The sequence below is a fragment of the Epinephelus moara genome, chromosome 22 (genome assembly GCF_006386435.1).
Source record: "Epinephelus moara isolate mb chromosome 22, YSFRI_EMoa_1.0, whole genome shotgun sequence".
NCBI classification, from domain to species: domain Eukaryota; kingdom Metazoa; phylum Chordata; class Actinopteri; order Perciformes; family Serranidae; genus Epinephelus; species Epinephelus moara.
The window spans coordinates 31112858-31127453 of NC_065527.1; the positions used below are offsets into that span (position 1 = coordinate 31112858).

A 14596-nucleotide genomic window follows, 5' to 3' on the forward strand; every position below is an offset into this window, starting at 1 on the left:
AAGCATAATTATAAGGCTACGAAAACCAAACGAATTTTATTTTATAGCGATCATACACTTGTATAAACATATTAATGGGTAGAATATTCAGATTCAGATTCAGATTGACAATAAACCATGCCAAATATTACACACTGGCCCTTTAAATTGCTCTTCAAAATCAGACTCCATTGAGAAAAACAGTGATTTAACATTGCTGGATGCAGGAGCTGCTGGTCTACTGCTGCCTCAGTCAGTTATTTTGTCCTTGTAATTCTTTGACTTTGGTGTTTTAAAAGGGTTAGTTCAGATTCACCAGAGCCAAACAATATCACAAACTAACTAACTGATCAAGGCAGCAGTCAACCAGCAGCTCTTGTGTTCAGTGAGCCAAAATTAATGGTTTTGTCAATGGAGTTTGGTGGACTTGAAAAGAACATAGATGTGATACTGTTATGGGCTGTCTGATGGAAAGGTAAAGCACTGAAAATACTCTGAATATAGCGTACACTTTTTATGTGGCCAGAATTCGTTTTGCTGCTGACCCCCGTCCACAGAAGTGCATCGTAGGTAGGTATTATAATACTAATACTTAATAAAATCTGACCCAACCCTTTTAAATCATCACAACCATTGTGAAAACTGGTTCATTGTGACACAGAGTTTCTTTCCATGTTAAGTAAGTGAGTCAGATGTTGCAACAGTTTTAGTCCCTGATGCAAGTGTCCACATCCATAACAAAAACAGCTTTGCAGCTGAATGTTTGCAGAGACTGAGCTCATATATAAAAGCTTTAGATTAATCTAAGGAAAAGCACACAAGACCATTGGCTAGAAATGAACATTCACAAAAAACATTTCATGCTCAGTGTCTTTCATCAGGTAGCATTTTATGAATTGGTTTAATCTTTGACCTGTTGAGATCTCTGAAGCAATATCAATAAAAGTTCAATCAAATCACATAAAGGCCTTTCAAAGCGATTACAAGCAATAAAGCAGCCTGAACAGCATCTCAACTGATAAAGTACTATACTATGAGGCAAAGGGTTTCTATCTCTGCTTGGGTTGGTAGATGTTGTTGTAATGTTGTAATGTGGTAATGTTGTAATGTTGTAATGTGGTAATGTTGTCATTAACCTTTATCACCCCTGACCCTACATTAAGAACATTATCATGAAAAGACAAAAAAAAAAATCTCAGTATGTTGGTCCATGTCTCAGTACATTCGTTTCCCAACTCTGTCTGAAATCTGCAAACAGGCTCAGTAAATGCTTTTAGCTGACCTTAGCTGTCCTCAAACAGCTGGCAGATATCACTTAACAATTTGAAATCGATGCATGAGATGGCTGTGCTCATAACAACACACCCTGAGAAGCCTCTGAAGAATTCATTGTCACTGCAGCTGAAGTTGTTAAGATACATGAACAAGTACGCAGGCCCGTTAGTGAGAAATCTCTTGAAGCTGTTGCAGTCAACCAGAAATAAATGTTGTAAAATTATATCTAGAAGACAAGTCCAGTCACTGCTGTGCTTTATCAGCCCCCTCAGTTGAGACCAAAGCCACCTTTTCCATTCTGTTCAAACAAAACAAAGCAAATTTTAATGTCACTGTTTCTGCTAAAATGTCTTTTAAAGGAACGGGTTAAACCACAAAATGATCATTTGTATATCAGTTACTCAGGCTGTTCTGATTAACTATTTGCACGTTTTCCTACACTGTAGCAATCATTGTATTTTTTTTTTGTTGTTGTTTTTTTTATTCTAACCAAGAAAGCAATTGCTGACAATCAGCTGTTGATGCTGTTTGACGCAGCACTGTGCTCTCTCTGCCTGGTTAGCACTAGCTAACATAGCATAATGTGATCATAGCATCTTAATTTGCCATTTAATATTTGTATGTATAATTTGTGAAGCACTTTGTAACACTGTTAGTGCTATTTTTTTTAATTTTTAAATTGTCAATTTTACAGCAAAGTTGTGGTGATCAGACAAAATTGCAAGGTTGCAGAGAGTGACTGAATTGTTGCATTCAGAACATCGCAACATACTGGATGAAGAGTTTGTAAAAGGATGTTTTACAATAGTTTTGTTGTTATTAAACTCAGCCCCCCTTTACTTCAAATCATCAAAAAAAAATGTCAGTGTTTTGAATTCTTCTTTCAACGTGGAGGCATGGAAAAAATACAAAGTTTTCTTCTGGAATGCAACATAACACAGGGTGAATAATTGATTTAAAAGGCAGTTTTAGCAGAAACAGTGACATCAGAGAATTGTTTTGTATTGTCTGACCAGATTAGAAGAGGAGACATTGCTGCATTTGTTCACACAGAGCAGTCTCAAGTAGACTAAAAAAGTACAGTGGTGACTGGACGTGACGTCTCGATATAATTTTGCAACATTAATTTTTGTTTGACTGATACCATATCTTTTGTTCCCTGCATTGCTTCACAGTTTGAGATTTCTTAAAGGCAGACCGACAAAAAAATCATTTTGTGAGTGAAGAGGTCCTTTAAGCTTATGTTCACCACTGTCACCTCTCTCTCCTCTGTCTCTTTTTTTCCCAGTAAAGTGCCATTTGAGGAAAGAGTATTCACTGTGCTCAAATGGCTTCAGCTGCCAGATGATGAAAGGTTTGTTTTTCTTCTATTCAATTCAGTAAAAGCAGTGAGGTCAATAAAAGAATCAGAATACTTTCATTCAGTAAATACCTTCAGTGATTTATCTGGTGGCGTCATTGATAAAATCCAACTTTCAGTAAAAATGACTTTTTCCTCCAGACCAGACTTCTACACATTATATCTGGAGGAACCCGATAAATCTGGACACAACTATGGTCCTGTGAGTGGAGGGGTAAGTTCACCTGACTCACTGAATCACAGGAAGTGATTTTACATTTCTTTTTACATCATTGTCAGTAAATCTTTAATCAGTTCTTCACATCACCTGACTTCAACACTTAATATCAAACTAACAGTGCTGAAACCCCATCATCATATATAGCCTCATCATAGCCTCATTAATGTTGGCCATTATCACCAGTAATCACAGGTAAGTCTTGTTGTTGCACAATTTAAAGTCTAAAGTCCTTTAATGGCCACAGATAAAAGATCTCCATAAAGGTTGAATCAGATGTCCAATAAAACAATTGCCATCCCATCAGCAGAGTCAGACTCTTTATGGTCATTTAGTGAACCTCTCAACATCATCTTCAGTGGTGCATTTATTAAATCTGGGTAATGGCATGGTCATTTTTCAGGGTTAGTCAAGTGGAACCCAAATGAGCCAATCAAACTGAAGAGCTAAAGATAATCTCTTTCCCCCTAACTGTGTGTTTATATGGAAAGAGGGTCCACCCCCTGCTTGTGTAATCTTGAGGTGGGTTAATGGCCAATTTGGAGAGTAGAAAGAAAGAATGTCTAATAACATTTACAGCACTAACTAAACATGACATCATTGTTGACAGGAAGTGTCTCTGTTTATCTGATTTTTTTTTTTCAGTTCGTCATTCATGGTGATGTTAGTTAATCATCAAAATTGCCTAAATGGACCATTCCCATTAACAACGGCATCATGTGTTGTGCACGTCCACCCGCTGCAGACTGTCAATTAACTGGAACCACTTTGCCTTTTTAAGTGCTTCTCTCAGGTTGCCTTAAGTTCATAAGGAAACTATCTGCCTGAGCCCAACCTTACATCTGAGGAACTAATTTTCTACCTTTTTGCAATCCTCTTGGCACAAGCAAAGCCTTAAATTCCATGCCTGCAGGAATTCTGTCTGAGTCCCAAATTAAATAATAGCAAACAACAGGACTCATGCTGAATCAGCATCTTCTGAAAGATGTCTCCAGCTGTTGGAACATCCACATCCTGTTTTCCTGGAGCATGCAGGCACCTTTGGTTGCAGACAAAGTTTTGGTATCTGAGTATGTGGTGAATGAAATGTCATGCCTCTCTGGAGTCCAAAGATTCAAGACGGACAAAGCCTCTTTTGATTGCTCTCAGCCAGAGCAATGTTAGCTCTGCTCTTCCATCCATAACAATGACCCAGCAGTTCACTGAGGAGCTGTCAGTCTGTAAGGCTTGATGAACTGATCTTTAGAGGTTTTGCAGGGAATTTTACCCTCCCCCTCTTTTTACTTTATAATGTCCACTGGTACATTATAAAGTGCTGTTTGATCGATGGGTGCTTTGGAGATAGCTTTCTTTGCCAGCAGTGTGTTTACAATACATGTGTGCTATCTCAGTGATGTCCACACAGTGGGTCAATACTGACAGAGATAAAACATTTAAAGAAACTTAATGAATGAGAACTGCAGTGCATAATCTACATTTTAATAATGATTTTAATATATTCTTGTATGTCTTGATGTCACATTATATCTAAAGCTAATGGGGGCTTTCTGTGGAGACAAGATGGGCCAGCTGCTGAATGTGTGTGTTTGTGTGTTTGTTTCATCTGTTTCCTGCAGCTGATTGAAGCAATCCAGGGTGTGGATAAGATCATTGGCCAACTCATGAATGGCCTGAAACAGATTGGCCTCCACCGCTGTCTCAACATTATCATCGTGGCAGATCATGGTAACACATAATATGTCATTGATATGGCATTATTTAAAACCAATAAATGAAGCCATGGATCCAATTAGTTGTTTTGAGTGGGTTATAGAAGGAATGGTCTGATACAATATGCAGGGCTGACATCAGGGTAGATACTGACCAGCCACGATGAGACTGATCTATTTTTTCTTTTTCAATATCATTATATAAATCTGTGTTTTTTCTATGTTTGTTTTATATGCTGCCTTTATTTTGTCACAACTGGCCACTGAGTCAGGTTTTTGTGCCGCAGCAATCGCCTGGATAGAAATCAATTTGAAAAAATAAAAAAAAACAGTGTGATGGAAGTGTAAAATGCAGACAAGTTTACAAGAAAACATACAAAACCACTTTTAGTTCTTCAGAGCCAAGAGAACATCAACAGTCTGATGGAGTATAATATAAGAAAGGTTAATATAACAGCTAATTACTATTGCAGGTATGGAGGACACGAGCTGCAACAGGAAGGAGGTGCTGCAGGAGCTGGTGGGAGATGTCAAGAACTACTGGGTCACTGAAGGAACATTCGGGCGCATCAGAGCCAAAAACAACGAAACAATTTGTGAGTAAACATACTGAAGCTACCTGCTCTAACAACCCAACTGTGAGAAAAAAAAAATGCTTCTGCAAACCACAGATTCATTACATTTTTACGTTATTATGTGGCGGATATGTTGAAACTTTTATGTTTATGCACAAAAATCACTTGGTTATGGTTAGGAAAAGATGTTTTGGCTTAAAATACCCACTTTTTGTACCAATATCCCTGCTGGAAAAACAGCGACGGGTCCCTAAAAACACCTGTGTTTGGGGGCTAGAAAGTTGCTGGAAACATGGCAATGACATGCTAAAAGACAACTGTTTTTGATGTCTGTTGGTCTTGAACAGAGCTCTGCAGCTTGGCAGGCATCTCGTCTCGGTGTCACACTATCCACCATCCCCTCCACTTCACAATGACAGTCAGCTCAGCTACTTCGTCAATTTAGAAATGTTGATATGATACCTGTAAAATGTGCAAATGTAACATATTTGTGGTTTGCAGAAATGTACAATGCTAACATTTTCTTCTGGCAACTGGGCTGGCTACAGTACTGCTGACTGAGTAAGAATAAGAGCTGCTGTTGTCAGGTGATAGCTCTGACCCAAGAAACACTGACATTATAAAAAGGCTTGTGAAGGAGTTTCATAACCTGCCTTAACATTTTATCCAGCAAACTGAGAATCATGTCTTCTTTTACAACAAGCAAAAACATGAAAGTCCCACCTCATCATCAAGGCCACTTTTACCTTCTGTTGTACTGATGAGAAATCATGACTGGCACTGGCTTCTGTTTACATTTTTCATTTATTCACTGCTCTGTTCTGTTCTTGATGCTCAGCCGCCGTATCAGTGGGCAGCACTAAGCTGCACCCACCACAGTCAAATGTCGAGTATGGAGATCTGAGATTACATGAAATGCTTGCAATCAGGCAGTCTTTGTGTGACACATAATAACATGATTTTCAGTGATACCAATGGAGCTACCCAACACTGGACACATCCACCCGAAATTTTAGAGCAAATGCATTCCTCTCACTGAAAACATTAAAGTTCCAGAGGACTTTTATTTTGACAAAAACAAAAACATTTACACCATGTATTGATGAAGAAAATGCACAAATTAGTGCATAAAATATTGTAAAACTGTCACAGTTTGGTTAGTTTAAGGTAGGGTTTAGGTTTCTACTTTGTTAGAATTAAGAAAAAATCTTAATTCGGGTTCAAATGGGTGTGTTTTTTACGCAACTTTAGTTACATGTGTTGTAGTTAGCTTATATTATGTCTGTGACACAAGTTAAGCGCATTATGTAAATGAAAATAAATCAGCGCTGACTTTTGGTGTCACATGGGACACAAACAGTGGTCTCCTAGATGAAAGTCCTGTTTGTTTGACACATCCATCCACCTCGACCTCGTCCCAAAGCAGACTTTGCTGCTCTTTATACTACGCCACCTGAATACCCCCTTTGCTCCTGCATGATCACTATGGCCACTAGAGGTTGCCACCTAACAATAAATGTAAATATGGGTTGTAGTAAACTGCTTGTTCAGATGACCTATATGGACTATTTTTTGAAGGAGGACAGTCTGAAGCCGTCACAGTGACGGAGTGCATGGATAGAAAACAAGGAGCACCCACCAGGGCTGAAAAATGATGCCAACAGGGAAGTGTTAAAAACTGCAAAACTGCAGTCCACTTGAGACTGGCTCCAAGAGCAAGTTAATCTCCATAGGCCCCCATGTTAACATGTCCAACCTCACAGCAGAAATAAACATGTTTACACCCTAGTACAAAAAACTGTTTTGGTCTTTATAGCTAATTTCAACATTCATGAAAACTGCACCAATGCGTTCTCATCCCAGTTCATCAAAAGTTCGCCACTCTGTTAGTGGTTCTAAACGTCAAAATATGATGCACTAGTTACCCTTCTATGTCAGTTTTAGACATTCTAGGACAGCATGTCATGTTGCATGCATTGTGTCTTTCAAAATCCATTTTTACAGGAAATGTACAGTTTCTGAACACAGTCTTCAAAATAAACTTTTGAAAGTTTATTTCCTTAGGTATTGGCAATTAAAGCACATAGTTAGGTTTAGAAAAAAACATCATGGCTTGGCTTAATATAAGTACGGTTGTTATTAACGTCATTCAAGGTCATGTAACATACAGTGGTGTGAAAAAGTGTTTGCCCCCTTCCTGATTTCTTACTTTTTTGCATGTTTTCCGNAACATCATGGCTTGGCTTAATATAAGTACGGTTGTTATTAACGTCATTCAAGGTCATGTAACATATGTCACTACTGCAGCATGCCACACTATTAAAATAACTTCATTTAATTTTGGTTTCACACCGGAAATGAACAGAAGATGACAATTCGTTTGTATCTTGCTGGCATTACCAGTTGCCGCCACCCTGTTTGTATCATACCGTCTTGAAATCTGATGCTTAGATCACTGACGAAGCGGTGATATCTGACGAGTTTGGAGTGAGAACTGGCTGACTGTATGGGGTGAATTTTTATATAACTCACCCTTTTACATTTTATTAAAGCCTAAGGCATAAGCAAGCATAATTAGGGGCGAGGCCACTTTGAGTGACGTGGATCACTGTGGGTGATGTCACAGTGGGTACAGCGGGTACATACATTTTATTGTACAGTCTATGGGATAAACCGTAGTCCTGATGCTGTCAGTGGCAGGTGCTGTTTTGCAGTCATCTCTTGGTGCCAACTGTTATTTCCAGCCTCTTAACCCTGACCTCTCAATGTCAACAACTACAAACAAATTCTCAACCTGTGACAAACACCACATTGCAGTTAAAGCAACTCTTACCTTTCGTGCATTTCACGCAGCACTTAGAAAAATTGAACATCCTCCCGCCTCACTCCAAAGTCCCATGAATGCAATGATTGGTCTGAGTTTTCTTAGAACGATATGAGAATGGTATAATTATGAGTTTTTATCTCTGGTGGAATTCATTTACATTTTAGTGTGCCATCACCTTATTAATAATAGCATTTTAGCCTGAACAAAGAAAAGTGTAAAATTTCCAGAAAGGTAAGTGTTGCTTTAAATCCAAAGTTATTATTAATCATGTTGACCATGTTGATATCTTCTAATTCATAAAAAAACCTCAAATGTAGTAAGATGAAGTAGGAATCAAGATCTTGGATTTCTTGTATTAGATCAGTTTTTCAATCTTAAGAACAACTTGGAGAGTTGATTCTCAATCTTACAAATAATAACATGGTTAAGATATCACTTCAAGTTATATCCTGATTGCCTGGTTTGGTTTGGTGTAACATTAAATTGGATAAATTAAAATGTTAACGTCATTATTTTTTCCTTTTCAAAAGTGGATTCGGCCGGACTCATTGCTAACATGACTGTAAGTGTTCCATGCTCTCACAAACACCTACATGTTTAATTTACAGTGGAGTTTCTAATGAAATGATGACCTGCATGCAGTAAAACTTACATTTAAAAGGACTTTATTGTTTTTTTTTCCCTTGAAATGCTAAAAAATCTCACATTTTTTGCCAAATGTACTATTATGAAATCGTGTTTGTGGTTATTTCAGTGTAAGAAGCCAGACCAAAAGATCAAGCCATACCTGAAGGCCAACCTGCCAAAGCGCCTCCACTTTGCAAACAGTCGTCGCATTGAAGATGTTAACGTCCTGGTTGATCCAAAATGGCTGTTTGAGAGGTATCCATGTCCGCTCTCCATCAATTTTTTATTTTTTCATTATTGTTTTTTTTTTTTTTATCGCAGTTATAGGCTGAAGTTTTAGACCCTTTTTGATAGCAGACACCAATGTTTACAAAATACACTGTCATGGAAAGTACCGACCACACACAAATAATGCCACAGATTAAAATCTGAGCTGTAACAAGAGGCACTGCTTGACATCACAATGAAAAGACTGTGGGCTGTGAGAGGAATTCAAGCTGATTTTAGTTTTGTGGTAAACTGCCTGGGATTTGGAAAAACTACAGTATTACGTTTAAAATTAGTTGGGTAAGACATCGAAAAAACAGATACAGGTATTAAGAGATAAATCATCCTGTAAACAGGTTATTAGTCTACTTTCTAAGAGACTGATGATGAAGTCTCTGCAGGGCTCTACAGAGCTAATTGAAACCAGTGACTTTTATTGAACACATCCTGTCCTTTTCTCTAAATGCCCCTACCAACGCTGTTTTATTACTTCACACACTCCAACTCTGCACACTGAGCATTTAAGTATTTATCAAAGACTGAGCAGATTTTTTTATGCTTAAGTAAAAATCTGTTCCTCACAGATATCCAGGATCTCTCACATTCTGCTCTGGTGGGGCCCACGGCTATGACAACGACGTTGAGACCATGCATGTGAGCCCTGACAATTCCTTGACTATTCTGATCTATTAGCCATCAATCAACAGTAATGTAAACAAAAAAACTTCTGCTACCTTTCAGCTCAGTCGTCAGAAAGAAATGTTGGTATTGTAGATATTTGTGAACCACAGATATGTTACATTTGTATGTTATATGTAGTGGATACATTGAAACTTTTGTCTCAACAGTGCTGTGGTTAATGTGTAGTTAGGTTTAAGCACAAAAAAGTTACATTACACAGTTACTTGTGGTAAGGAATAGATAATGTTTTGGCTTAAAATACCAGGTTTTGGGGGCACAGTCCCACCTGGAAAAGCAGAGATGTCTTGGTGAAAAACAATGGCACTGCCCCTGCAGGATTAACAGCAACAGGTACCTAAAAAATACTCACATTTGGTACGTGGAAGTCACTGGAAACAAATGGAAGAATGATAGAATGCAGTGGGATCGAATAGGATAGGATATCAATACTATTATTTTCAGAATAAGTGTAAATAAATAACAAGACAAAAAGAGCTGTCCCATTATTCCCAAACATAATAACAGTCACAAAACTTTACGATTCTGCAGCGACAGAACAAGCATTTCGCATCAGTTGTGGGAGGCTTTACAGAGGCACACATCTGCATTACCTGGCTGCAAGGTCATTAATAAGGTCATTATATGACAGCTTCTGAGTGAATTCTGCATTGATGCTGATCACAGAAAGACTACCAGAAGTGTCTGTCCCATTGTTGAATGCGGGTATGTTTTTAACGGTTTAATGAGCTTAAGTTCCAAAAATCTTCACTGAGCAGATGCAACTGATGTATAAATAACTCTATTATTAACCTGTAAGAGCAAGCACAGCGCCTGGCGAGCTTGTGTGTGTTGCAGCTGAGCTGCGTTCACTGAAACTATCAGCAGCACAGCTCAAACCATGGTGCATCTCAAAGGGCCTTAACTGGGAGAGATTATGCAATATGTACAGTTGTGATTGATAATGATCATATCGAGCTGTTTTGGTGCCAAATGTGGCACTGGTGCCCAATGCACAGCGCATGCTCTGCTCGCCCTTAGCGGTAGTGCTGGTGACGGGTCACTAAAAAACAACCGGTTTTGTTGTTTGTTGGTCTCAAACAGTGGTCTGCAGCTTGGCAGGTGTCTCACACCATCCACTATCCCCTCCACATCCAGATGACAAAGTCAGCTTATGTACTACATACTTTAGAAATGTTGATATGATATGTAAACACAAATAAAATGTATCCATGGCTGGCAGAAACGTATAATTCCAACATTTTCTTCTAGTGACTGAGCTGTCCATCTGAAATCGAGAAAACATTTCTCTATCACTTCAATTATCTGCAGATTTCTTCCATATAGTTTTATTGCAGTTATGTTTTATAATTATTATCATTATTATTAGTAGTAGTAGTAATTCTGTTTTGACCATCTTGACCCTTTTTTCCCAACATGGTCACCATTGCCATTGCAGCACTGAAATAAATGCCTCAAACTGTTCTTCTTAACTCATGTCTTGCAGGCAATGTTTGTCAGTTATGGACCCAAGTTCCTGAACAAAACAGAAATGGAACCCTTTTCCAATATTGAGCTGTACAATCTTATGTGTGGTGAGTTCATATGTGTGTCTTGGCAAATCACCACTTATAGTAAGCATCCAGATCAACTGCAGGCTGTGATGTGTGGTGATTTGACTTGGAGTCTAATCAGAGCTGTAAAAACCAAAAGACTGTCAAAATCAAAATAAAGCAGTCAGGTTAATGTACAGAGACATTTGCTGGTGATAAATAATGAATCACAGTGACTATTTAGTCTCCCTTAGTTTTTATTATCAAACGTAAACCTTTTGTTATGAGTCGCTTGGGAGCAGATGGTGCTTGACACTGAGCTGCTGAGAATTTACGAAGCTCAGTTGTCAGAATATGGACATTGTGGAAAGAATGATGAACTAAAAAAATGCACCGTTACTAAAAAAGCCCCTGTTTGCTCCTGCTTTACCACACAACACCACCACAGCTAGCAGAAGAAACAACACACTAAATGTTTACTGAGATACATGACTCATGTCATGCAAGATTTCAGCCTATAGATTCATTCATTTTCAAAGCTCAAATGAAATGCTTTGAAAAGAAGCTTAAATCTAAACTACACACACTGTCGTGACCAAACACATAGTGGTATGCTCCACAAAACTAAACAGCTTCATGTGTTTCATGCAGACGTGATACAGATCTCTCCTGCTGAAAACAACGGGACCCATGGCAGTATGAACCACATCCTGAGGCAGCCCTACTACACACCAGCGCCCCCTGCAGAACAGAGCAGGCCAGTTCAGTGTCCATTGATCAGCCTCAAACCTGCAGACGCCCTGGGATGCTCCTGTCCTGCCCTGGTGAGTATTGTCAGGCTTACGTATTGCAGAGCAGAGTTAAGATTTTGTTAATAAGAAAATGATCATTAATCCAACATATAGACTGTGTAAAATAATCAGTGTATCCCCTGTAACTTCATGTGTTTGTGGACTTTGTGAACTGCCAGCAGTTTAGCCTTTTGGCCATCAGCCAACTTGGATTTTTGGAGCCAAAAGTGACCATTTTTGGACATGAGGGTGGACCTAACCATATCTCTAGCTGCTAGCTTGGTTAGAACAGTGCATTTCCAGCTATAGTCAACAGTGATAATGTTAATTTTCGCTGGTGAAAATCAGGCTTAAAACCATTGTAACAAAATGTTCTTATTGAAAAAACTGAACATGAACAACTCCGAGAGGCCCAAACACACCAAAATGACATCAAACTAATGGCAACAAAAGCCGACTGTGAACACTACAGCCAACGGCTGCATCTGCGTGAGAGACACCGGTACTCTGTATATGCCACTCATACAGGAAACCGGAAAACCAACAGGATGAATTCAAAATGCTACTTAGCTGGTTAGCACATTAACAACAGAACCTGATGTTGAAAGAACAAAGCATATTTATCATGCACTAGCAAACAATTACACAAACCATTATCAACAGTATCTGCTTACAAGCTCAGTGACTAAAAATTTAACCTTACCTAATATAACAGGTTTGTTTTGATCTCATTCCCTCTTGATTTTAGTCCTTTGTTTGCTTACCTCACCAATGTTTTTCTTCTCATGCACTGAGCTGGACTGTCAATCAGAGTGATTTATTTCACCAGAGGGCCCTGCCATTCAACATGCTGAATCAGCTAAAAGACAAAGGCCAACAAGGGCCTTTGAGACAGCCTCAAGTGGACATAAGAGGAACTGCAGTTTTTGGCACTTACAGTAATGTTGACTTCATTCTTCAGCCCAAGAGATTGCTGCTTGATCCGACATAATTTTTAAAAGATTTAAAAGATAATGAAAGACTACTTTCATAATCTGAATAGGAAAACAGAGAAGAAACAGTGAAGACACATGACTGGGCTGGATTGGCCATAGGGTATACCGGGCAATGCCTGGTGGACCGTTGGCATATTTTGGGCCGGCACAATCGTAATTTACTTAATGTAATTATGTAGATATTTTTTAATGGCTGTGCCGGCCTTTAAAGAATGGAAAATGGCCTATTAGCTATTTTTCTACACTGACATTGGGCTAGCCCAATGAAATCTCTCAGCCCTTCCTCCCCAGCCCACCCCCTCCCCACTCATTTTCTGAGTTCTCCTGAGTTCGAGTAGCTGGCTGTTGGCCTTGTGCATAGTGGTGGAGTGCGTAGCCTACTAACGTACACTGATGGATAAACCACCAAAGTGCAAGGGAGGTGCGGAAAAGCAACGGGAGAAAAGGCACAAGAATATCCAGGCAGATGCAGGCAAGTGCGCGAAAATATCTGACGTTTGCTGTAAGATCTGGTGCAGCAGGGCTGTCCGCACCGAGTGCAGTACATCCCATCGTACCAAACATAAATGTGGACCTGCTAGAGAGTAGTTCAGGCGAAAAGGTGGCTGCTGGTGGAAATGATTCAGAGGAGAAGGAGGAGGAGGAGGGACAGAAATATATGGCCCAAGGACAGATTGAGGAGAACAGCGTAGCCACTGCCGGGCCGGGTAAGGAGTAATATCAGCAGAATGAACAAGAGACTCTTACGTGTAGGGAGGGAGATTGTTTGTGTGCGTCCATGTAAGGGTGTCCACCTGTCCTGCTTTTCATGCATTTGAGCGTTTGCCTGCGTCCTGGTAGATTTCATATCAATGACAGAACGAAGGTTAATCCAAAGGAAACACTTAAGGTCAACGTGATGCCTCATGCTTGTTCTTTATTTTCCTACTAAAAAGGGCTCCAACCGTGTTTCCTATAACCTGATAAACAACTTGATAAACAACAGTACCAGACTCTCTGGCTTTGAACCGGACTTCAGAGATATAGAGCAAACATTAGTGTCGGGATCTTAGCCCCTTTATTGTCTAAACTCACAGCCTCATTGCAGTGATGTGTTACTTTACCTGAAATATTATCCATGCTTCAGGTTGGAGTGGCTCAAATTTCAGCTGAACTTTAGGCCACTTATCCTGTTCTGCCTTGTTGGAAAGTTCTTGGCACAGAGGGAAAAATCCCTTAGCAAACAGGTTGTGTATCCATAATAAAAAGCTTTTACCACTAAATACTGCTTTTGGCCCAACACAGTGTTTTCATATATCACAATGCATGCTTAGTAGAAATGTTTTGTTTAAAAAATAAAAATAAAATAAACTGCTCGCATTTAATTCATGACACTTAAAGGGATAGTGCACCCAAAAATGAAAATTCAGCCATTATCTACTCACCCATATGCCCACCCAAAAATGAAAATTCAGCCATTATCTACTCACCCATATGCCGATGGAGGCCCTTGTGAAGTTTTACAGTCCTCACATCCCTTGCGGAGATCGGCGGGGGGAGCGGCTAGCACACCTAATGGCTGACGGCGCCCCAGACTAACGTCCAAGAACACAAAATTGAATCCACAAAGTATCTCCAACATGCTCATCCGTAGTGATCCAAGTGCGCTGCAGCCCCGACATTAAAAGTTGTTTGGAAAAACGTCATATGAACTCTGTTTTTAACCTCACTGTAGCCTGTAGCTCTGACTGCTTCTCTGTGCTC

The 14596-nt window shown here is 39.4% G+C and overlaps 2 protein-coding genes across 2 annotated transcripts in view; one reads left to right on the top strand and one right to left on the bottom strand.

Annotated features, from left to right (window-relative positions):
- Positions 1-14596, bottom strand: part of LOC126383971 (collagen alpha-1(XIV) chain-like) — an 849933-nt gene that overhangs the window by 239223 nt on the left and 596114 nt on the right. The gene's annotated exons all lie outside the window — the stretch shown is intronic.
- Positions 1-14596, top strand: part of LOC126383946 (venom phosphodiesterase 1) — an 81642-nt gene that overhangs the window by 37682 nt on the left and 29364 nt on the right. Inside the window, exons 10-18 of the mRNA XM_050034712.1 lie at positions 2543-2608; positions 2756-2828; positions 4448-4556; positions 5014-5136; positions 8473-8504; positions 8697-8824; positions 9421-9490; positions 11022-11109; positions 11719-11891. Of these exons, the coding sequence (XP_049890669.1) occupies positions 2543-2608; positions 2756-2828; positions 4448-4556; positions 5014-5136; positions 8473-8504; positions 8697-8824; positions 9421-9490; positions 11022-11109; positions 11719-11891 (862 nt within the window). The remainder of the gene's footprint in view (positions 1-2542; positions 2609-2755; positions 2829-4447; positions 4557-5013; positions 5137-8472; positions 8505-8696; positions 8825-9420; positions 9491-11021; positions 11110-11718; positions 11892-14596) is intronic.